The sequence below is a fragment of the Pelophylax lessonae genome (genome assembly GCF_965119305.1).
Source record: "Pelophylax lessonae genome assembly, chromosome: 3".
NCBI lineage: Eukaryota > Metazoa > Chordata > Amphibia > Anura > Ranidae > Pelophylax > Pelophylax lessonae.
In genome coordinates this window covers 204,427,055-204,452,500 of record NC_138770.1, presented here as the reverse complement: position 1 = coordinate 204,452,500, position 25,446 = coordinate 204,427,055, and the positions used below count along the sequence as shown (strand labels likewise).

Here is a 25,446-nt window from a genome sequence, read left to right as displayed (position 1 = left end):
ATGTTCTAAACATACAGGTATTGGAATTTCTATATACAGTGTGTGTGTATATATATGTATGTATGTGTGTGTATATGTGTGTATATATATATATATATATAGCTATAAATGTTAGTGTTTTTTTTTTTTGGGGGGGGGGTTCTGCCAATCAAGACATTTGTTACAGCAGTCGCTGACAAGCTTATGTGCAGCTATTACACCCTTTTCTAAAATGTACTTTCTCTTCCTAAAATGTATACCTGTACAAAGACTAAACATGCTTAGTAAGAAATTTAATTCCAAAGTAAATACAGAGAAGTGTTTGAGCAAGCCTTGTAGAACTACGCAGAAGCACTCCAGATTTGGGGTGTTATTAGGAAGACCCCGACTTCCTTTGATGTTTTCTTTCGATGTGCTGCTGTGCCCACTTCTGTTTCCAGCATCTCAGTGTAAAGTTGGCCATAAACTTTAAATGAAAATATTTAGTAAAAGTCTCAAGAAAATTTTGTATGAAAGATTTTAATTTGCTTTTACATTTTCTTTTGGAATGAGTAGACTAAATTAAAACCACATACACTATGTTAGAAATCCATTTTGGATTCCGCTCCTTAAAATTTTCTTGTAACTGCTGTCGAAAACAAATGTTATTTTTGACACTGTAATGATTAGAAAGACAAATGAACTGTCCTAGAACATTTTTTTTCTAAGAATTTTCCTCCTAAATTCTACCCATCTATTAACCACTTGCCGACCGCCGCACGACTATTTACGTCGGCGGTCAGCCCCTCACAGGCAGAGCGACGTAGGGTTACGTCGCTAGCCTGTGAGGCCCTAGGGAGCGAGCGCGCGCCGCCGGAGGCGCGCTCCCGCGTGGTCACGGACCCCCCCCCCCGCGCGGGTGACCGGCGGACCTGATGTCCGCCGGTCACTCACGATCGTCGGGTGGAGAGGGAGAAAGGCAGGCGGCTAATGTAAACAAGCCGCCTGTCATTCTCCCCTGTGTAGGAATGGTGATCATACGGTTCTACTATGTAGGACCGTTGATCACTGTTCCTGCACCTCAAGCCACAGCCAATCACAGTTAGAATCACGCCCCTAGGGACACACATAACCCCTACCTCTCAAAAAAAGTTAACCCCTTCACTGCCAGTGTAATTTTACAGTAACCGTGCATATGTATAGCACTGATTACTGTAGAAATGTCACTGGTAACCCCAAAAGTGTCAAAAATGTCAGTCAAGGGTCCGATCTGTCCGCCGCAATGTCGCAGTCCCGCAAAAAAAAATGCAGATCGCCATTACGCGTTAAAAAAAAACAACAAAAATGACAAAAATCTTTCCCTTTGTTAGTAAACGCAATAACTTTTGCACAAACCAATCAAAATACGCTTTTTGCGATTTTCTTTTTTTTTTTTTTTACCAAAGATATGGTAAAAAAAAAAAATTGGCCCAAAATGTTAAAAAATTTTGATTTTTACTTTTTTTGGGGGGAATTTCATATAAAAAAAAATGTGAAAAATATTATTTTTGCAAAATTGACGCTGTTTTTTTGTTTATAGCGCAAAAAGTAAAAATCGCACAGGTGATCAAATACCACCAAAAGAAAGCTCTGTTTGTGGGGAAAAAAGGATGTCAAATTCGTTTAGGTACAGCATCGCACAACCGCGCAATTGTCCGTTAAAGTCACGCAGTGCCGAATCCCAAAATAGGCCCTGGTCAGGAAGGGGGTAAAATCTTCCGGGGCTTATGTGGTTAATAAGGTGATCATTGTGGAAAATACGTTTTTTTTTTTTTGGAGACTGAGGAGTTTTTGTCAGTATCACGTGTTCCCAGTCATTTTCAGGCTTGATAAAGGGGAAACCCCTCAAAACACCTTGAATTGTCCTCCTATGTGTTGCTATCTGCCGTTTTGTACCCATTGAGGTATCACTGAGCCAGCTATCACTGCCAACTTTACATCCTTGGAGTGGGTCCTTTCTCAGGATCTGAAAACTGTACATGGGCTATCTCAGCCCCGCTACTTGCCACAGCATGTAGGCTGCATCTGACGGTCTTCTGTTGGCCTGATTTAAGTGCGGACGAGTTGGAAAATTGTGAATTGCCACTTTGCCTTGAACTTCAATAAATGTACTGCATGAGATACATGTGCTCCTCTCAGTTTGCTACTGCTAAAACTGTAATAATTATAATGCTTAAATTGCTTTAGTTGATGAAAACCTTTTTAGTTAAGATTTTAATATTCAACATTTGTTAAACAAGTAAAAAAAAAAAAATCTAATGTGGTTTTTATCAGCCCCTACAACAGATCAGTTATTACAAGGAAAAAACTAACATTTACTACATGACTAGTGTGTACTGAGTCACCTCTAAATCTTGTGACCTATATAAAATCTTCTCCTGGAGGCTATTGCATATATGAGTATAACTGGAAATGCTATATATATGTACACGTTCTACTATTTCAGGACACAGTCGATAAGGATACTGAGAACAGTTTCTTTCTAACATAGAATTTGCTCTGCTTTCCCAAGTTGGTATACAGTATCTACTTTATTAACAATCTGTATTAAGGCTAGGTTCAAAATTGTGCGGGTTGGAAACATTCGCAAAATTACGCATATTCCTGACCCGCAGGTAAAATGCTCTGCTCTTTAGCTGATGCGCGGGAAAAAATTAGGAAACCACACACGTTTTCACGCACACAAGATTGCATGGTGTTGTTGCATGCTGTTTTAAAAAAATGTCAGAGCAGGCCATTGAAGTGAAGGAGCTGCCCTACTCGCAGAATGTGGGTCAAACTGTGTGTGTGAGAGTACAGTCCGATGCAATGTAAGAGCGATCCTGTCTCTTATGCTGTGTGTTGTTCAGACAGGAGGGGAAAGCACAACACAGTGCACCCCCTCCTGGCTTAGTAGTGATTTCTCCCTGTCGGTTTGGGGGGCTTACAGAAATAATAATGGGAAAATAATTTATGCCTGGGATGTTTGAGGGATTGGCAGCTCTCTTTGCTAGAAAGTGTAATGGGGATTGGGGGGGGGGGCATTTGGTAAAAGGAGGAATGGGCGGGGCTGGGAGATTTGTGCTAGGAGCGGGGCTGGGGGGATTTGTGCTAGGAGGGGGGAATTTGTGCTGGGGGGGATGGGGTTGTGAATTTGTGGAGGGATTTGGGGGGTTGTGCTGGGAGGGGTGATTGGGAGGGATTTGTGCTAGGAAGAGAGATTGGGGGGTGATAATATCATTTTGATATTTTTGCCGAAAGTGGAGGGGGGCCCTGTCAGGTAGGCTGTATGGGGCCCTGGGATTTCTAGCGGCAGCCCTGGGAAAGACTACAAGCATTGAACTTATTCTCTCTGCAGAGGAGAGGCTTGAGAGGGGATATGATATCAATGTACAAATACTGTACTGGCAACCCTAGCATAGGGAACAAACTTTTTAGTGAGAGGGAATTTAAAAAGATATGCAGCTATTCCCTAAAATTAGAAGAGAAGCGGTTGAACCTTAAACTGCCTAAAGGGTTCTTTACTGTCAGAGCGGTAAGGATATGGAATTCTCTTCCACAAGCAGTGGTATCAGCAGAGAGCATTGATTAGTTTAAAAAACTATTAGGTCCCCTAACGACCACAATATTCAGGTGTATACGATGTACTACTGACATAAACACTTATATATGTACACACACATCATTGGTGTCTTTTTTTTCAACCTCACTAACTATGTAACTATGTAAGATGAAGTAGATGTCCTCTTTTGGTTTTGGAAAAGTAAAAAGATTAGAGCAAAAACCATGAAACTTTTCGACCACTGGAATAAAAGAGTTACAAAAGCAGTATGGCGGTCTGCTAGTCCCTGCAGAGACACAGGTTGGTTGGACATAATTAAAGCTTGTAGCCCCGCCCCCTGGACACCACGTGTATTACCAAGGCATCTGAAATGCTAGCTGACCAGGTGTCCACAAAGGCCAACAGATATCCTCCCACTTTGAAAAAAGGGACATCCTTTCAAACAGAATTGGATTTATCTGTGTTTTAAGTGGGTGAGTGGGGGAGGGGTTTAGAGGCCCAGGGTTTTTGGATGAACTGGACCCCTGGCTTAGGTCTGAACTGGAAGGTTGAAACCTGGGAGTAACAAAAAGAACTCTTCTTTTCCTCAGAGGGAGGAGGAGTCTTCTCAGTCTGGAGGAGGAGTCTTCTCAGTCTGAAGTCTAGGTTTCTTAAGACAAAAAAGCAAACAATGCTTCAGACAACAAAAAACATATTTTGGAAAAAGGTTTTTTAAACATTTGTCCAATAAGAACCTTAAACACTGCTGCATCATTAATTAGTATGGCTTTTGTTAAGATGGAATATCCTCAAATCCACAGGGGGAACAGCCCCCTTCGTCATAAAAACCTCCTCAAATGGGTTTTGGTTTGTAAAATGTTTGAAAGTGAATAATTTTACATACATACATAAAGAACACATTAAGGTAAGAAGTGTAATTTCTTCAACAGGTTGTTCAATTTGTAAGGTGGCATGCATCTTGTTAATAAAAAAAGTGGTATCTTTAATCCTGGGAGCTAGGAAAGCTGCTTGAGACTCCTCAGGAAAAAAAAAATCATCCATTAGGGGTTTGAGAAAACTCTTCATCAAACCGAGCCTCCGCAGCAGAAGGCTGAGAGGCTACTACAGCTGTAGATATTTTATACAATGTTTCTGGAAGGTAAGGCTTAGAAATATGCTTCCAGCCTTTGCAATGTAGCCTATAAAATACAGATAAGCTGCAGAGAACGCCTCTCTGGACAAGGCAAAGGAGATGGACACACCTGAGGGAGCTGAGAGAGACTCCGTAGAGTGTATGGTCTCAGATCCCTGAGGTGGAACACTGCAGGCTGCCATGGAACTATTAGTGGAACGTAAGCAGGAAAGGAGGCCTAATGCAGTGGGACTGCTGCCCTTGCATATGGAATCTGACATGTTGCACTGGTTAATGGGAACAACCTAATAGGGAACACCAAGTAAATACCTTGGTTAATCCACAACCAGCTGCTAAAAGCAGAAGAGGTATAAATGGCTAGAGGTGACTAAGCCACTGTAGGTGGCAGCAAGAAACAACTGAGGTGAAGCCGTATGTTGCAAGAATTGGTGGGAAGATGCTAACTCAAGCTGAAATGGCAGGAAAGAACCATGAAGTATGTACACGCAACATTTTAGCTAGTTAGGCAGTGCATAGTTCCACCAGCGTGTTAATGCTTTCCGTGGAAACAAATGGAAAAAAAGGTGGTAATAATGGTGCTCAATCATGCAAACAAATGTAGTAGCTCCCAATGCTGGATCCCCACTGTATACTCATGTATGAGTCTTCAGAGGCTGGTTCACACTAAAGGCTGTGCCACAGCCCTGGACCTGATAAGTGCTATGTGTCTAACACAGAACACAAAGGTCTAGAAAATGCAACACGCAGAGCTCGGTGCCTGAAGATCACACATTAAGACAGGTTTCCTAATCTTTAGTTCAGTGGGGTCTGAGTACAACCTCTAAAGCTAATAATACCCTGATCCAGACAGCAGTATAAGTACCCAGTTCAGCAGCATGTAGAGGAAGTCTTGATTTTGTTTTTGTTTTTCAGACTCGAAAAAGAGAAATTTTAAATACGTTAAGGTTTTCCCAGTAGAGAATATATGTCCTTCCTCTGAGGACACTATCAAAAAAAAGAAGCATAGTGGGTGAGGAGGGGCTATACCTGGCTGGCCTGTGACTTTTTGGTTTGCCTGTGTCCCATAATGGGGCAAGTCATAGAGTCACTTTACTATAGGCACTCTGGGGAGCTTATACTGTACTTACTTTCTCCATGATTCACCATAGTCCCCATGTCTGCCAGAATTTCCTGTGTAAGTTTAAAGGACAGCTGCACCTATGTTTTGTTAATACGCATTTCTCCTTTAAACCTGCTAAGCCAGTAGACTCCTAAACAGTTGTATACATTTTATGAGCCTGGCAATTGGCCTAACCAGCATCAAGCCATGCACTTCTCATAGTGAAATATGCTCCTCTATATCTGGATGTATTTAGTATTCTTCCAGGCTCTGGTGGCAAATCATAGAGACAGTGAAGCACAGGGAGACAAGTACACACTCAACCAGTAAAGTGAAAAAATTTACCTTGCCCACTATGAGCAAATCACAGGTAATTTTAAATGTGTCCAGTACGTGGTAGAAGCTGAGCTGACAAAAGGGCTCCCCTTACACCTCCTGTCCAATACCCCTGGAGTTGGTGACAGGGGTGTAGCAGGATGAGGAGTGGCACAGGTGCCTGCAGTAGGTCCTTGCACAGTGGGAGGTCAGACAACAGTCTGAATGCTGCTGCAGATGCTTAAACTGGAGCATGTGAAGAATGGTAGCATACATATGGAGCACAAGAGCTTGTTGGTGCAAGAAGCAAAGCTATAGTCAAGACAAGTCAGAGCAACAATGATGTAGCAGAGGTACCAAAGTGGAAGGCAGGATCAGGAGCCATGGTGGGGTTAATTACAGACAAGCAGCAGAAACACCAACAGAAGGTAGGGGGACAAAGTCAGGATGCAAGCCAAAGTCAACAATAGTAAATCAAGATACAGCAGGGCCAGTGCACAAACCAGGTTAAATGCAAAAGAAGGATGCAGATCTGGTCAGGAGTCACAGAAACTGACAACCTATCAGCATATCTCCTTAGTTGTGCTGAGCTTTGAATAGGCCTCTCAGTGTGAAAAAACAGTGCTGGATGTGCATGTTAATTCATGCTAATGCAAACACTCATTTTTTGAATATATGTGGAATCACGCACAGCTTTGTATGTATTGGTCCATGTGCTGCACCATGTGCATGCAAAGATCTTTGGGTACAGCCATGCACTCGATCTTCCTGAAAATATGTTTATTCTTAAATGGAATTAGTCATGTGAGATGAATAGGGCTTCCACTGTTGATCTTTGTTTTGAGAATTGCTAGTTCCCTGGCTATAATTCTGATGCTTTGACTTCAGTACTGCCTGAGCCGCTGACCGGAAACAAGTATAGCGATATGGAAGTCTGACATTTTTTTGACGTTCTTTTCATGGCATGCTTGAAAAGGATTTGTAATTCAAACCTGCAACTGTCAGATACAGGCATGTGTTTAGCATTTTTTAGAAGGAGGCCTGCAATGGCAGCCCCCATACTTCTCTCATAACATAGTCACTTTAAATGCAACCCACTAACATTCACCCTACTAAATTAAGGCCAGCACATGGTGGATTCTGATTGGTTGTTGGTTACTGCACTTATGAATTAGCACTAGTTATTGAATAAGGCCATTTATAATAGGACATGAATTATTAATCTAGTTGTTGTACAGATAATAATGTTCAGCTCACTGTATCAGTTTGATCTGGAGGACAAGATTTTAATATACGGCAATAACTCTGCCTGACTCACTGTCTGTGCTCTGAACATGGTTACTTCCTATGTTTCCCCTTCTGCAGCCAGACTTATTTTTAGTGACTTCGTCAGCCCAGAGTCTTCTCTGGTTTTTGTTGCCATAGGAACGGCTGTTAGAGGTACCAGAGTCACAGCCAAAGGCATCTTCCTATATTTTCTGTGCTGGGAAGGAGTTCTGCTCCCCATAATAAAAACACATACAAAAATTTACATCCATCCAAGGATACAACAATGTATTCAGATCAGCAACCTATATACTCTGATCTGCTTTCCAAATGTTAATCTTTAGCTAAGGTTTTTGTTTTTTTTGTACTTCTTTTGTATTAAGCATTTTACAAGTGGTAATAAACCACAGTTACAGAAAATCATAATGGTATAAGTAAATAACTTAAAAGCCTAGAATTTATACCTTTTTATCAAGGCTTGTAATATGAGAAAACAGAAAATACGATTAGAAAAGCCAAATTAATAAAAAAAAACGACAATGGTGGCTGAGTCATGCTTCCACTTTACACACATATTTTACACATTTTACAAATCTGCTACATTTCTGGGAATAGATTTCTGAAGAATAGACCTCACTAAAAATAATGAATGCCTAACCAGTCCCTGAAGCAAACTTCTGTTCAACTGCCACCTAAGGCTTTTTAGGACATTTTTAGTTTATCTGCCCAGAATTACACTATTCTTGGCATTTAATAAGCCACGACGAAGGGGTTCCTCAGAGCCCCCAAAATGGCCTGACTATTTACTATAGAACACCCTAAATAAAAAACACTGGACTCTACACACCTGTAGGGCTTTCATCCATACTGTATATCTTTAGGGTCTGTATCAACTGGCATTTGCTCGCGTCAAATAGGTTTTGCACTCCCATGTAAGTCTATGGAAATCCAAATCCAGGTCAGGGGGTGGTCCGCTACAGGTCAAATCCACCTGTCAATGAGTTGTGAATGATCTCAGAAGTGACTCAAACTGATACCATCAACACAAGCCCAAACCCTTTTGGCACAGGTTCGGAAGTTGATTGCGAGACACAAGTTATTGAAGGCCCCCTGTTTTTCAGAGAGCAGCCTAATGGGAAATGCAGTATACCAAGTAAAATAAACTATAGAATCCTAAACCCCTAAAAAATAAAGCCCAGGCAATGGAGTATTAAAATCTTAATTATAATAAACATAATGAGGAAAAATTAAAATAAGCATTAAAACACTAAAAATGACATTGATCAAGACAAGCATTACAGGGGAAAATGGCATAAAACGGTATATAATGTTTATGAAATTAAAGGTTCTTGTCTGTCTTTATTATAAGGATGGAAGTTGTCAAAAGTGATCACAACTTCATGTAGATTTTACTTGGCAGAAAATAAAAAGTACACAGTGCATCAGTGAATTTCCTCCATCTGTTCTAATAAGTTTAATGCAATCTGCTGAGCCATCTGTTATTAGTTTAAAGCTTCTGTCTGTTGTCAGATGGCTTTTTTTGAGCTGCTGTATACCTTTTATGTACATAGTGTCATTTCTCATGAAGCAGAGGTGCCTATACCTGTATCCAGATGTGAACGGAATAACTTGTGTGTTTCAGATTGTCATGTACATAGGTCAAGCTTCTAAAGATCTCTTAAAGTGGCCTCGTCCTTCCTCTCCTCCTGTGGTAAAGCTGGAAACCAGGGTGGAAGCAGAATATGGAATGCCATCAACTCATGCTATTGCTGCTACTGCAATTTCCTTCACTTTCCTGCTGGCCTCAATAGGACGCTATCAGGTAAGAAGTTCTGCCATCTAATTTGTAATAAAGTTTATTTATTGCTATGGTTATAATACAGAACAGCTTCTGTATTTAAAAAATCCAGCCGCTATGGGTGTACATACAGTTATAGTGGTATACCTTCCAATTGTGTAAGATGAGGAAAAAGGACACCCTTTAGCAAAAAGTATATAGACAATGGACACACACCTTCCAAACCCCTTATTACAGGAACGGTTAAGAAATAATACACAAGAAAGATTGATTTAACCCACAAGTGCCTTTTTTGTACCACTACTCTTCTTTCATTTTGGCTTTTCAAAATTACAGATTAAAAATTTAGGGCAGGGGTCTCCAAACTTTCTAAACAAAGGGCCACTTTACTGTCCTTCAGATGTTAGGGGGGCTGGACTGTGGCCAGTGGGAGTAGAAAATGCTCCAGCAACAGTGGGAATGAAAAAAAACGAATTTCCGCCGACCGGTCGTTCGTCTTTTGTCCAGAGTGGTGTCTGTTGGTTGGAATGTGCTCTAGACTGCACACGAATTTTCCTGCACGACAGAATTCTACTTCAGAAGTGATGTCATGTGTTGGATTTCTTTCCTTTTGTTCTTTCATCTCTGAGCATGCCTAGTCTTGCTCATAAGATTTTTCCCCATCGAAATATGTACTGACTGCACGAAAATCGAACGTGTTTTGACGGAGGACAACAATTTTATAGCCTGCACACCAGGATTTTTTCGGCCGAAAAGTCGGAGTCAGTTGTCGAGAGCAAAATACCCGGCCGAATTTCGACTCTTGTGTACGGGCCTTTAGCTCCTGATTTTGTCACTTACTGTTTCAGATCCACCATTTCCTGGCCAGTACAGCTAGGGGACACATCTAAACAAGCATATCTGTGCTTGGTTAGATGCTGTGAAAGGCAGGGGAGACATTGGAGTTTTTTAGACCTCTAATGTCTCCAATGCTATTACTTGTGGGTTTGGCAACCCATTGTGATAGAAATTCAGTAAAAATCAAATGAAAAATTAGAAAAATAAAATTATAATAAAATAAATTAAGAAAAAAAAAGGGCATTACCCACCCATTCCCTCGCACACGCATATGTAAACCGTGGCCGTACCACACGTGTTATATACTGCTGTGAACATCAAAGTGGGAGCAATAGTTCTAGCACAAGAGCTCCTGGTTAACTCTAAACTGATGAGCTGTAAAGGCTTTTACCACTTCAAGACCAGGCCTATTTCTGACATGTGTTGCTTACAAGTTAAAATTAGTATTTTTTTATTAGAAAATTACTTAGAACCCCCAAACTATATTTTTTAACAGAGACCCCTCTCGCTGCCTGTAATAACAGCCGAACGGCTGCTTAGCCACATCGGTAGTTCTTTCAAGAAAGCTGAATGCCCGCTCTAAAAAACAGTACTGAGGTGATGCCTGCAGCTGCAAGCATCATTCCGGTACAATCACTTCAGAAAAATGGCATACAGGTATGTGATTTTGCGGGCAGCGGTTAAAGTGTCACCTTTGGAGATTTTTGGCTACTGCCGTTTTTTGCGATATCACAGATGTACACAATTTTAAGACAAAAAAATGGGTAGTATATTGTTTGTTTGCACTAAAATGTATTTTATATTTTTCCCTGAAAATTTATGTTTTAATAAACAGTTGCGCAAATGTTATGACATAAAAATTTGCAACTATTCTATTTTTGTTCTACGGGGCCTCTGCTTTCAGAAAATATATAATGTTCTGGAAATTTAAAGCAGTTGTAAACCGCGGCTAGTTTAAAAAAAAAAAAAACACCTATAAAGGCAATGTGACGGTATACTGGCACATTATGATATACACCTTAGAACGAAGCCCTCCGATGGCATGCTGTTACTGCTGAGAGGGCTGGCATCTTCCACCGATCTTTCTTTCTGCACATGTGAGCCCTTGGTTCTGCAATGAAGCATGCGCCGGTGATGTCACTGGCTGCACCCAGGGTGAATATCTCCTAAATGATGCACATTTAGGAGATATTCATTTTTCAGGTAAGCCTTATTATAGGCTTACCTGTAGGTAAAAATCACAAAGCCGGCTTTACTACTGCTTTAAGTAATTTTCTTGCTAAAAATGAATATTTTTACATGTGTGCAAAAATGAAAACATTTACTCTAGAGCTGAACTAGTTGTAATTTTGGTAGCTACATAGTACTTTTTTTTAAATTTCTCTTCTCTTTTTTAAGCTTACTTGTGTCCGTGCAGCACAGCCTGAGGCCTCCCAATCTACCACTACTTCTCATAGTGGAGAATACATATGTCCCACCCACATCCCACTATGCCTTGGCAATGTAATATGAGTATGTTGAGGGGGGAGTATATCTATTGCTGCATCAACAGAGATTGCAAAAACCTTTTTTGCTTGCATGCTACAAGATAGAAGGGGAGAAGTTCCAGAAATGTTTAGGGGAGCTGAAAAGATTCAGTATTACTCTATTACTGGATATCCTAGTTTATACCATTTTCAAATAAAAAGGTACCAAAACTGCCACACTGACATGTTGATGGGGACAAGAGCCTCTTCCACACAACCCTAGGCTGTGGTTGTAATGGTTTGCGGGCAGGGGGCTTATCCGAATCTGGAAGTTACCTTAAACAAGGGGGCCCCCAGATTCCTACCCCCCCCCCAATGTGAATACGTTTGGGGTACATTGTAAAAAAAAGTGTCAACGAGAAATAAAAACACAGTTTTTGAAAATTCCTTTATTTAACCAGTTCCTACCTGCCCGCCGTCAAATGACGGGGAGCGGTGCATCCATTGTTCTGGGATGCCGTCATATGATGGCGCACCAGAACTGCCTCTCCCGCGCGCCCACGGGGGCGCGCAGAGCGGCAATCGCGGCCACGCCGTGTTGCTAGGACACGGCACCCCCCGATCTCGGTAAAGAGTCAATGACATGATTCTTTACCCATGTGATCGGCTGTGTCCAATCACAGCCGGTCACATGTAAATGAGGAAGTGCCGTTATTTGGCTCTCCTTGCCGCACACTGTCAGAGTGTGAGGCGAGGAGAGCCAATCAGCGGCTCCTCCTCACAGGGGAGACAAGTACATGTATTCAGGGCACTGATCATCAGTGCCCTGATTACACAAAAGTGAAATAAAGTGCCAATCAATGCCCACCATCAGTGCCCATGCCTGCTCGTCTAGTCACTGACTGGCAGCACTATGGGCACTGATTGTGGGCACTGGTGCTGCCCGTCAGTGCTCATCAGTGCCGCCTGTCAGTGCTGCCTCTGTGCCCATTAGTGCCACCTTTCAGTGCCGCCTATCAGCGCCACCTATCAGTGCCCATCAGTGTAGCATATTAGTACCTCTTCATCAGTGCCACCTCATCAGTGCCGCATATTAGTACCTCCTCATCAGTGCCCATAAGTGCCACCTCATCAGTGCTCATCAGTGCAGCCTATCAGTGCAGCCTCATCAGCGCACATCAGTGAAGGAGAAAAATTATTTATTTTCAAAATTTACTCACAGAAAATTTTGTCTTTTCTTTTTTTTTGTAATTAATAAAAAAACAGCTGTGATTAAATACCACAGAAAGAAAGCTCTATTTGTGTGCAAAAAATGATAAAAATGTCATATGGGTAAAGTGTAGTATGATCGCGCAATTGTCATTCAAAATGTGAGAGCGCTGAAAGCTGGAAATTGGCCTGGGCAGGAAGGGTTGAAAGTGCACTGTATTGAAGTGGTTAAAAAAAAAAAAAAATGTCTCCTCCGATGTAGATCCATCATCAATCATGACGCTGGCCCCAGAAAAAAAAATGCTCTGCCCGCGACCAAGGCTAACCGCCGACTACCTGCTCCGCCATTTGACAATTCTTATATAGGTAAGGGGTGGGACCATCTGGCAATGTCATGTGGTGGCACTACCCCTTGTGACGTCACTGACCCAGCAAGCACCACTTGTTGACGTCATATGAGGCGGTGCCCCCCCAGGTTACGGCACCAGATGGTCACGCCCCTTACCTATATATAAGAAGTGTCATCGCAGGCAGAGCATTTTTTTCTTTTTTTGGGTCCAGTAGTGGCGGCAGGCGTCATGATTGATAATGGACCTACATTAGGGGACATTTTTTTTATTGTTTTTCTTTTTTCATTTTTTGATGCTTTTTTGGTGAATGGGTAGGGGGTACTATGTACGCCATATTAATTCACATCTGGGGCTGCCAGATTCAGATTAAGCCTTCTGCCTGTAGACCCCTACAACCACTGCCCAGGGTTGTCAGGAAGATGCTCTTGGCAGAGCTCCCCTGCCCCAGGTGCTCACTCGTCTCGCCTCCCTTTTTAATAAAAATTACTTTTGTGCAAACCAATAAACATACACTTATTGGGATTTTTTCTACCAAAAATATGTAGCAGAATACATATTGGCCTAAAATGATGAAAAAATTTGATTTGAATTTTTTTTTTTATTGGGAATGTTATATAGCAGAAGGTAAAAAATATTGTTGTTTTTTTTTTTTTTCAGAATTGTCAATATTTTTGTTTATAGCGCAAAAAATAAAAACCGCAGAGGTGATCAAATACCACCAAAAGAAAGCTAGCTCTATTTGTAGGGCAAAAAAGAACATCGATTTTTTTTTTTTTTGGGTACAGCGTCACACCACCGTGCAATTGTTAGTTAAATTAACGCAATGCCGTATCGCAGAAAATGGCTTGGTCATTAAGGGGTTAAAACCTTCCGGTTTAAAGTGGTTAAATACATTTTTCATTTTTATTGTTTCACTTTAAGCATCATTAAAATCACTTCTCCTATAAAAACAATCTTTTTAAAAAGAAAAGAGAAAAAACTATGTGGATTGATTCATGTCCCCCCAGGGCAGTACCTGGGCCCCATACCCTTTTTATGGCTAACAACTTGCATATAAGCCTCAAAATGGGGACTTTTGATTTTTCAAGTTTGGGTCCCATTGACTTGGAAAGAGTTTGCGGCTCTGGGCCAAACTTTTTACATGTTCGGGAGTTCTGGTGTGAACCAAACAGGGGGGTGATTGGCCCAACTCTAGCCAGGAGGAAAGTACAAATCCACGTCTATGGGTCTCTGTGTTTTCAATGGAGCCTTCTCTCTGTGGCTCATTTGTCTGTACTCTAATAATATTACACTGAGACACACATAAATGAAGATAGGCCTGGGAATAATTTTTACTATCTGCAGTAAAATCCTAAAATGTACAGTATAATCTATAATTCCATAGTGCTATAACCTACTGCCTGCATTATTCAATTGAACCCTCAATAACATTGATTATAATCTATTTAATGTACAGAACACGTAGGTAACTGCAATGTTTTAGTTTTTAAGCCAAGTGAGAGTTGACCTGTTGTCTGTTCTCTCTGCAGTTCCCGCTTGTCCTGGGATTCACAGCTGCCCTCTGTCTTTCTAGTCTAGTGTCCCTCAGTCGCTTGTATACAGGGATGCACACAGTGTTGGTAAGTGTTCTGAATTGTCTCTCCGATTTTAGTTTAATATTAGTTTGGAAAATGTAAGATAACATTTAATTGGCTACTTTTGCCAGCAGCCATTTTTTTTTCTTTCCTCTAGGGTTTAGAAACTCTTCCTTGACAGCAGAGAAGCAAAGCATGTCACGGGATTCTAATGAGCTGTGTCCCTAGTGGCCAAACTAAAAACATTTTTTGAAAAAGTAAATGCGTATTTCAGGAGCTCTATGGATACCACAGAATTTTAAATACTGTGAAAATGTTTGACACCTGTATCTATTTGCATCACATTTTTTTTTTTTTTGCATTACAATTTTTAGTTTGCAGTTATTTTCATCTAATGGTCCCATATATTGGTTGACTAACCTCAAAATGAAGATCAATTGAAGGTGGTTGTAAAGGCTATAGCTTTTTATTTACCTTTTAGACTGATACTAAAGGAAAAAATGTTAAAAATAAAATGTTATACTTACCTGATCTGTGCAATGGTTTTGAACAGAGCAGCCCCGATTCTCTTCTTCTCGGGTTCTGCTCTTCTGAGTGCCCCTGCTCAGTGCAAGCCACTTTCTATGGAGGCACTCGTACAGGTTCGCTCTCAAACTTGCTCAATGTGTCCATTGACACAAATGAGCTCAGCCCCGCCCCCACTCCCTCCTTACTGGGTGTGATTGACAGCAGTGGGAGCCATGAGGAAGGAATAGAGTCGGGAGAACAGCTGCTCTTGTGCACATAGCTGGATAGAGATTGGGCTTAGGGAAGTGTTGGGAATGCATGAAGGCAAAAAACCTTTAGTCTTTATAACCACTTTAATGCATTCTCTGCTTTCAAGTAAAAAACCTTTTAGGTGCAGCTTCCCCTGAGGCCCCCCTTAAATACTTACCTGAGCCTGATCTCAGTCCAACGATACGCTTGAGAGTAAGGGTGTTGCTCTCTCTCTCCCTCCTCACTGGAATCAGTGAGAGCAGCAACCTGCTACTGTCAATCAAATTCAGTGACGACACAGTGCGGCTTGGGATTGAGCCCACAAGAGTATCCCCCCAGCAAGTGACTTGCTAGTGGGTTCCCAGAAGAGGAGGATTGGGGCTGCCTGTGCAAAACTATTGCACAGAGCAGGTAAGTATAACATGTTTGTCATTTTTTTAAAAATCCTTTACTATTTAATATGCTCATTTAATTGAGTTTTTTTATATTCTAGTCTACCTGGTTGTGTAAAAATGGGATTGTTTTATTTTTACCATATTTGATTGGGACTATTTTTTTCATTATTTTTTCCTTACTAATTAAGGACTATATTGGGGGTCCCCTCAAGAGTTTGTTTGCAATCAAATTTTGCATTATTATTATCATTGATGAATATTTATTTCACAGTGTTATTTATTATGTATTATTTTGATTTGTCTTTATGCACTATTGTTTGCACGATTCACATAAATGATTTAGCACTTTAAGGCTACATTCACACCTGAGCGTAGCGTTTTCGCGCGATTTTTACAGCGATTTTTACCGCGATTTACAGGCGTTTTTTGTGCAGGCGTTTTTAGATTGAATAGAAACCAATGGAAAACGCCTGTAATCTGCCCAAAAAGAAGCTCATGTACTTTTTTGAGTGTTGGGCGTTTTGCTTACAGCGTCAAAACGCTCAGATGTGAACAGGGGCCATTGAAATGAATAGCATTTGTCTTGTTGGGCGTTTTGAGAGCTGATCATAGAGCAGAAAAACTCCCCAAAAACGCCTACATGTGAACGGAGCCTAAGTGATATTTATTTTATTTAAGGCTCCGTTCACATCTAGGCGTTTTGGGGCGTTTTTGTAAAAACGCCTGTAAATCGCGGTAAAAAACGCGTGAAAACGCTACGCTCAGGTGTGAATGTAGCCTTATATTTGTTCTTTGGCGTAGCATTATTGATTTTTGGTTCATTCACTGGTGTAATGTGTTAACACTGAATGCTTGCTGCTTTTTTTTTGAGGGTATTATTATTTTGGTTTTGCGCTGGTTATTATCCATTTTGGTTTCAATATTTTGTCACATCCACATTTCTCTTTTATTTGCAGCAAACAAGTGAAACCAAAGTGATCACAAACATGGTCATACACGCTTTAATAGATATGATTGGGGTATTAAAATGGATTATCAAATGATGGAATTAAAGCATATATGGGCACTTTTAGACAAATATCCAGATAATTATCTATCGGTACTGCCGGAACTGTCAGGTTGTTCTCTGTTGGACAAAAGTGATGCTTGCGTGATTTTCCATCTTAAAGTGTAATTATGAGCAAAATCAAAAAATACATTTATGTTGCAGTCTGTAGGTAGCGCGAACAGATCAGTTTTTGTTTTCTCTCGTGTAACATAGATTTATTACCTGAAAGAAATAAAACAGCGCTTGCGTCATATAAACATATATGTATATGTGTGTGTATATATATATATATATATATATAAATAACAGTCCAAATAAAGTGATTTCATCAATGTAAGGTGCTTTTGTGCTTCAATCTCCTTAATCATTCCGTAATGTGACACACAATCCCTCTTTTGTGGTCCATCTTATCCAGAAAACCATGGACCCACAGCTTTTCAGTCTGGGAGTCAAAAAGGCTTGATTTAAATAGGACTGATGGGTCACAAGGAATTGATCAAGAACTCCCCAGTAGCTCTAAGAAATTAATTTATGTGGAGCACTTCAGCACTTTTAGGAAGATTGGAGCACAAGAGCACTTTACATTGATTACATCACTTTATTTTGAACTTTATATATATAATATAGTGCTTTGCGAAAGTATTTGGCCCCCTTGAACTTTGCAAACTTTTGCCATATTTCAGGCTTCAAACATAAAGATATAAAACTGTAATTTTTTGTGAAGAATCAACAACAAGTGGGACACAATCATGAAGTGGAACGAAATTTATTGGATATTTCAAACTTTAACAAATAAAAAACTGAAAAATTGGGCGTGCAAAATTATTCAGCCCCTTTAGTTTCAGTGCAGCAAACTCTCTCCAGAAGTTCAGTGAGAATCTCTGAATGATCCAATGTTGACCTAAATGACTAATGATGATAAATAGAATCCACCTGTGTGTAATCAAGTCTCCGTATAAATGCACCTGCACTGTGATAGTCTCAGAGGTCAGTTTAAAGCGCAGAGAGCATCATGAAGAACAAGGAACACACCAGGCAGGTCCGAGATACTGTTGTGGAGAAGTTTAAAGCCGGATTTAGATACAAAAAGATTTCCCAAGCTTTAAACATCCCAAGGAGCACTGTGCAAGCGATAATATTGAAATGGAAGGAGTATCAGACCACTGCAAATCTACGAAGATCTGGCCGTCCCTCTAAACTTTCAGCTCATACAAGGAGAAGACTGATCAGTGATGCAGCCAAGAGGCCCATGATCACTCTGGATGAACTGCATAGATCTACAGCTGAGGTGGGAGACTCTGTTCATAGGACAACAATCAGTCGTATACTGCACAAATGTGGCCTTTATGGAAGAGTGGCAAGAAGAAAGCCATTTCTTAAAGATATCCATAAAAAGTGTCGTTTAAAGTTTGCCACAAGCCACCTGGGAGACACACCAAACATGTGGAAGAAGGTGCTCTGGTCAGATGAAACCAAAATCAAACTTTTTGGCAACAATGCAAAACGTTATGTTTGGCGTAAAAGCAACACCGCTGGGACGGAGATTTGTCTTCCAACAAGACAATGATCCAAAACTTAAAGCAAAATCTACAATGGAATGGTTCACAAATAAACATATCCAGGTGTTAGAATGGCCAAGTCAAAGTCCAGAGCTGAATCCAATCGAGAATCTGTGGAAAGAACTGAAAACTGCTGTTCACAAACGCTCTCCATCCAACCTCACTGAGCTCGAGCTGTTTTGCAAGGAGGAATGGGCAAAACTGATAGAGACGTACCCCAAGCGACTTACAGCTGTAATCGCAGCAAAAGGTGGCGCTACAAAGTATTAACTTAAGGGGGCTGAATAATTGTGCACGCCCAATTTTTCAGTTTATTTGTTAAAGTTTGAAATATCCAATAAATTTAGTTCCACTTCATGATGGTGTCCCACTTGTTGATTCTTCACAAAAAATTACAGTTTTATATCTTTATGTTTGAAGCCTGAAATGTGGCAAAAGGTCGAAAAGTTCAAGGGGGCCGAATACGTTCGCAAGGCACTGTGTGTATATATATATATATATATATATTGTTTATATGATGCTAGTGCTGTTTTATTTCTTTCATGTTCACAAGTGATTCACACTTGGTGCACAGCTACTGCTAATTATTATTTTTTTTTCACTTCATTTTTAGCATAGTGCGAGTATTTATTTTCATATATAGATTTATTAGCTGCCAGTAGATCTGTTGATTTCCACTTCCTGTAACAGGGCAACAATGCTGTTCTTTCTGTTATGAAAGTGCACAGCAGAGTTGTCACCCTATAGACAGGGTATTCTTAGGTGGATATGTATCTTTAAGAAAGAGACAAAAATAAAAGTCCAACCCTAGCTTACAATTTTAAAGCGGTTACAGCAAGACTTTTTTTTTTTTTTTTTTTTTGCATTTTGGAATTATCCATAAGATTAGAAGCTGCAACCCTAGCAGTGTTAAAGGTTTTGATCTAACTCCTGCAATGGAAACTTTGTTGGACGATATGGCCTGTCCATTTTGTAAAGCCCTGTGCAAACTGTTGAAGTTATATAAATTCTGTATAATAAGAATAATAATGGACATGGAAAAATAACAAGTAATAAAACCATGTTACAGGGAGGACTTGGGGGGGGGGGGGACTGTTATGTGATAGCTTTTGACAGGCTGCATCATACTGGATGTAATTTTTTATCTTTCCCAAAGTTCCACTTTAAGATAATTGAATATTTTAACACTGCATACATGCCCATTTCCTGTACTTGAAACGATTGTATGCATATTATCTGACACCATTTTGTATTTTTTTGTTTTCCCAATAGAGAAATGTGGTACTGTTTATGAAATAATCATTGATATGAAAGATTGTTCATTTGAGTTGTAACCACAAGTCTCCCCAGTAACCATTCTTGTCTTTGGCTAACCTTAGAAATAATTATAACTAACATTCTATATATCAAACTTTTTATGAACTACTAAAATTTTTAGTATATATAACCAAAAAAACTTTATTAAATATGGTACATGCATATAAATCTGTGTCGGTATGCCAAGTCATCTGTCTCATATACACTTAAATACAGATCTATAGAAACTTTCTACTTAGATACTATTTCTGCCAAGCAGTCAGTGCTTATGGAAAAATATACACCTAACCACAAAAAAAGGCAATGAGGGAATATTTTCATCACTGTACTACTGTAATTTTAAATAGAGAGCACCAAAACCACAGGCTTCGGACTGCTGACACTCAGTAGGGTGAATTTAAAAGCAAAACAAATTTCTGTATTGCTTAATTTTTCTCTAAAAATTGCATCGTTGATGGATTTGCTTTAAATGTTAGCCTAGTAATGGGAGATTTGCTGATTTCAGATTTCTATCTAAAGTTTACACATTAGAAAGTATAGGTTAGTTTGTAAAGAAAGCTTTATTCTTGTATAAAGAAAAATAGCATGAGACAAATGTATATTTTGCTTTCCCTTCTTGGCCAATTTTGATCAATGTTTCTTCAATAAATAAGATCCTCATAACGCAGAGAGAACAATAGTATATGTTTGCTGCTATTGACCTGTTGAAGTCAGCCAGGCCCGAGACGCCTCTCTTGAGATGGATGGCAGCTGTTGATTTACATTCCTGACCTTATTGCTTCCCTTGCATGGGCTCGTGGGATGACTCAAAGCACATATTCCTCCTCTGTATCTCAATGCCCCTTTCAGTTTAACTTGTGCAGCAGCCCCTGGGCAAGAGAAGCATGCAATTAGTGCACCATAGATATTTCAATGAAAATGATTACACAGAGAGGAACAATAGCATCCTCTGGTCCCTTCACAGTGGGAGTTCAGGGTAGTACAGTGCAAGTCAGTGATTTGCTGCCTTTTCCAGCAGGGAATGGATTAGACTTCAGAGACACATTACCATAGCTTATGTGGCTACTAGGCATTTGGAAACTGCCAATAAGTCTTGAAAGTATTTTGAAGGAATCAAAGAAGTTTTTAAACACTGAATCACGTGAAGGTTTCATGGGATAATGGCCATCCAATACAACCTTTTGAAGATGAAATGGGGATGTCTTGTAGTATTAAGATCTTTTTATTAGTCTGGTTTTTGAATGACTATCAAAGGAGGTCTTTGAGTTCCATCAGGAATTCACAATTTGCTATCTAGACATTAAAGCACTAGTGTTTAACATGCAATCTCCCCAACATCCATAATTTACTTTGACCTTATTCATACCGCTCTTGTAAATTCAGCTAAAAGGCTGAAGAAAGCCAGTACAGAGACTGTACCAAATAGGCACTAATGGGCTCTGGACACTTCTTGGTAAGGTATAGCTCTAGAAGCCCCCCTCCTTGGCCAGAGGAATTCCAATGTGTTTATGACTGGTATGGTAAACAAGCTGCTAGTTTAATGATTTACTTAAAGTGTAAAACGATTTTTTTCCCCATTTTATGAGCCCTGTAGATTTCGCAGCAAGGCTCATGCTATTGATTACATTGCTTCCCTGGCTTCTTTACCCGATGTCCACATAAGGGCCAAAAGTGTGCATGCACGGACATTGGGCTAAGACGACAAAGCAATGCAAACAATGCCTCTGAAGTGTGTGTATAAAGATATGAGGGGATATATCTGCTAAGGAGGGGCAAAAGGGTAGGGACAATTTTGTGAGTTTTTCCTTATCCTTTAAAGGAGTGTTTTTTTTTTTTTTTTATGTGTTTCAGAAACCCAATCCTCTGCAGGAGAACTGAAAAAACATATTTCTCATGTTAATTTTAATTTTATTTTTTCTTTACAGGATGTTATTTGTGGAGCTTTCATTGCCCTGTTGTTTTTGGCAGCAACTTTTCCTACGTGGGATCTAGTTGATCATCAACTTTTGACAAATTCAGTTTGTCCAGTCATAGCAGTAACTACTGGTTTCCTTCTCAGCTACAATTACCCAAAGCTGGATCACTACAGTACCACCAGGGCAGACACAACTGTCATACTGGGTGTTGGAGCAGGGACCTGTGTAGGTGTCTGGTTAACCAATCAAATGGACCTTACTTACATTCCAGCTGGTGATTTCCCACTGACTATCCCACCAATAACCTTTAACCTGTTGCTCAAGGTCATACTGAGATTTATACTTGGTGTTTTCCTTCTGGTTGTCACAAGGTATGTTGCTAAAACACTATCTCTTAAAACACTTGGCTCATGGTACAAGGTTTCAATGCATGACCAGCTGGTGAAGCAAAGACTTGAAATTGAAGTTCCTTATAAATATGTGACCTATACATCTATAGGAATTGTAGCAACCGCTATTGTTCCTTGGTTATATCACATGTTGGACCTGTAACTATGATTGTCAGAGACTTGACCAGATCTACATCCTAAAAGATGTTTTTCAACGAATATATGATGATATTCAGGAACATTTGCAAGTCATTGTCACAGAAAGAATACCAACATTGTTTTCCTGTAAGATAAATATGTGGAATGAAGTCATGTCGACGACCAAGTTTATATTTATTTTTCCTGAATTCGGATATCAACATTGAACTTGATTTCACGTTGAGCACCAATTTTGTGCCAGTCTTTGTGGACTATATATTCTACCTACATATAGTGAAAGTTTACAGGCTTTGTACTGCACTGATTTTTTTTTTACTAGTATGTTGTATGTACAGTTTACAGATAGACATGATGACATTGGGTGTTTTTATTAAGCAGCAGGAGCTTCACCCACAGGTTTGACTCAATTTGCACAAAACAACATATATATTTTAACAGTGAGATAACGTTATTGGAATTTGATTTGTATATATGATTCACATTGTGACGTGTATATCTGATCTAAAATCATAAGCTGGAGACATTCAACAAGACTAGAGATGGTCTTGTCAAGTGTTTTTGAAAAATATGGTCAATATTATAATGCATATTGTGAGGAAAAGGACAGTAATTCCAATAAACGTTACTTTTAGGGGAAACCGGTATTGAAGAAGCATAAATGATGCTTTTGCTGAGCTCTGCTTCTGAAATTGCTTGTGCCCTATGATTCTGATCCATTGGAACATAGAAAGTACGGCAGGCAATATTTCTATGTCACTGACCTAATATGAGTTTGCTAATTAGAAGTACTGACTTTACAGGTCTTGTTCAATAATTATATTCTATTATAGCACAAAAACAACACTCATAGTCCCAGGGGTGGCAGCAACCAGACTGCAAGAAGATTTTCGTAACTGGTATGTTGCAATCTGTAACTGGCCACATAGTCCTTAGAGCAGCTTCTCATCAGATAGAAGGGGTATCTGTAATATTAACTAAAAAACAGAAGGCAGCACCATCTAAGAGTATCAATTTATTAACAACATTAAAGCAAAAAGGTTAAAATGCACTCACAAGAGTAAAAAAAAAAAAAAAAGGCAGGGCTTGCGTTCCAGCGTTGTTACAGCTCTAGCTCATAGTCACGGTTCAAGCCCTGCATTCCTCTTCAGCTGGATGTCATCTGAACAACACAGCTGTTTCCTGCTCCTCATCTGCCAGCCTATAGGCTGCTTTCCATCGAACTATACAAGTGACTTAGGACTAATGATGAGCTTGTTTTTCTTCTACTCTTGTGAGTACTATTTTACCTTTTTTGTTTTAATGTTTTTAATAAATTTATATACTTTGATGGTGGCATCTTCTGCTTTTTCGTTTGTTGTAGTGCACAGAGACCATCCAATACTCTGCTGGAAGAGCTGCAGCCATCACACAAGTGGTTCTCCTTATTTTGGATTCTCTTACCTTGGGACATTCTTATTCTTTTCTTTCTTTGTATCTGTAATATCAAAAAGGAACATAATAGGGCATCTCTAAGTGCAGCAGTTTATTAATAAAAGGCATAAATATCCATTCCCATTTAGTAAAAAAAAAGTGCATATCAAACAGAAACAAAGCCATAATCTGTGGTCCCAGACAGTACAGAGGTGAATCCGAGCAGTAGACACTGGGGATAAAAACACAGGCAGCATGGGCACTGGAGCTGAACTGTTAGAGATCCTACAGCGTGGGAACGTCTATGATGACTGCAGATGCTGGGGGTGTGGCATTGTATTTTTAGGCAGTAACACCTCTTTCTCAAGTCTGCCTACCTGCACATCCTCCTCCATTTTACACAAACAGCCATTGGTGAGAGCAGCCCCCGTTCTCAAGCCTGCCTACCTGCACATCCTCCTCCATTTCACATAAACAGCCGCTGGTGAGAGCAGCCGCTCTTCCAGCACAACAGAGCATAGTGAAACCGTAGACTGGTACACATGAGACCAAGAGCCCGTGAGCAGTAGTAAGCATTGGGGGACAAGTGGGCATGTAACAAACAACAAATAATATGTTAAATACATTAGAAGAGGCAATATATACAGTACAAATTGCATAATAAAATTAATCAAGCATATAAAAACTTGATGTACAGTGTGCCTATTAGTGCACAATACAAGAAAATGATGGAAAATTTAAATTCATAGATAAACAGAGGCAATGAAAGTACATACAAATAAAATGTATAAAACATGTTAACGTTAAAAGTGGATGTTCATCTATGAATTTATCTTTTTAATCATTTTCTTGTGTCATGCACTAATAGGCACACCGTACATCAAGTTTTTATATTCTAGATTTTATCCATTATGCAATTTGTACTGTATATATTATCTCTTAGAATGTATTTAACATATCATTTTTAGTATGCTGTGTGCCCACTTGTCCCCTGGTGCTTACAGCTGCTCGTGGGCTCTTGGTTTCATGTGTCCTGGTCTATTGTTTCACAGAGATTTCAGCTCTGTTGTGCTGGAAAGGTGGATGCTCTTGCCAGCCGCTGTTTACATAAACAAGAGGACGACGTGCCGGTAGGCAGGCTTGAGAAAGAGGCCTTCTCAACTCAAAATGCGTTGCCACGCCCACGGGGTCAGATATCATCACAGAGGTTTACAGGCTGTCAGATATGTGACAGTTTGGTTCCAGTGCCCGTGCTGCCCGTGTTTCCATCCAATAGCAGCAGCTGTGTTTACTACTCCGATGCATCTCTGTATTGCCTGGGGAGCACAGATAACGGCTTTGCTTCTGTGATGTGCACTTTATTTTGCAACATGTGAGTGGATATTTATTCCTTTTATTAATAAACGTACTAAATTGCTGCACTTAGAGGTGCTCCCTTTTGTGTTCCTTGACTTTACAGATCTGCATACTTACTCTAGGATCAAGGACTTAAAAGTACTGGAGCCAGAGACCTTGGTAACTAGCTTTTTTGAAAGGAGGTCAGGAATGCCAGCCTTCCCCTTTATCCCAGTACAGGTGTCCTTTAAATAAAATGGATACTACTCATTATAACATGTTACTGCACATAAAAAATGTCAGTATAGTAAATATTGTTTTTCTCTACATAATGGAATATGTAATCATTTTGTAAGTTGAACTAGGTAATCTAGATAAGAAATTATGTATAGTATCGATTTCTACACACAAAACATTGGAAACTTATCAACTACTAATTTGGACTCAAGTAACCGCAGGCAGAACATTCGGCACTCTGGAGACTTGTGGTTCCTCTACATTAGAAACTGCTTAGGTTCATACCACTACTAATTCTTTTCACAGGCACAAGAAAAACAATAACAGTAGTGGGAATTCAA

At 39.9% G+C, this 25,446-nt stretch overlaps 1 protein-coding gene across 1 annotated transcript in view; it reads left to right on the top strand.

The window, feature by feature from the left end:
- Positions 1 to 22,194, top strand: part of SGPP2 (sphingosine-1-phosphate phosphatase 2) — an 80,170-nt gene extending 57,976 nt beyond the window's left edge. The window contains exons 4-6 of the mRNA XM_082249396.1: positions 8,993 to 9,172; positions 14,540 to 14,629; positions 21,585 to 22,194. Coding sequence (XP_082105522.1) covers positions 8,993 to 9,172; positions 14,540 to 14,629; positions 21,585 to 22,127 — 813 coding nt within the window. The 3' untranslated portion in view covers positions 22,128 to 22,194. The remainder of the gene's footprint in view (positions 1 to 8,992; positions 9,173 to 14,539; positions 14,630 to 21,584) is intronic.
- The last annotated feature ends 3,252 nt before the right edge of the window (positions 22,195 to 25,446 follow it).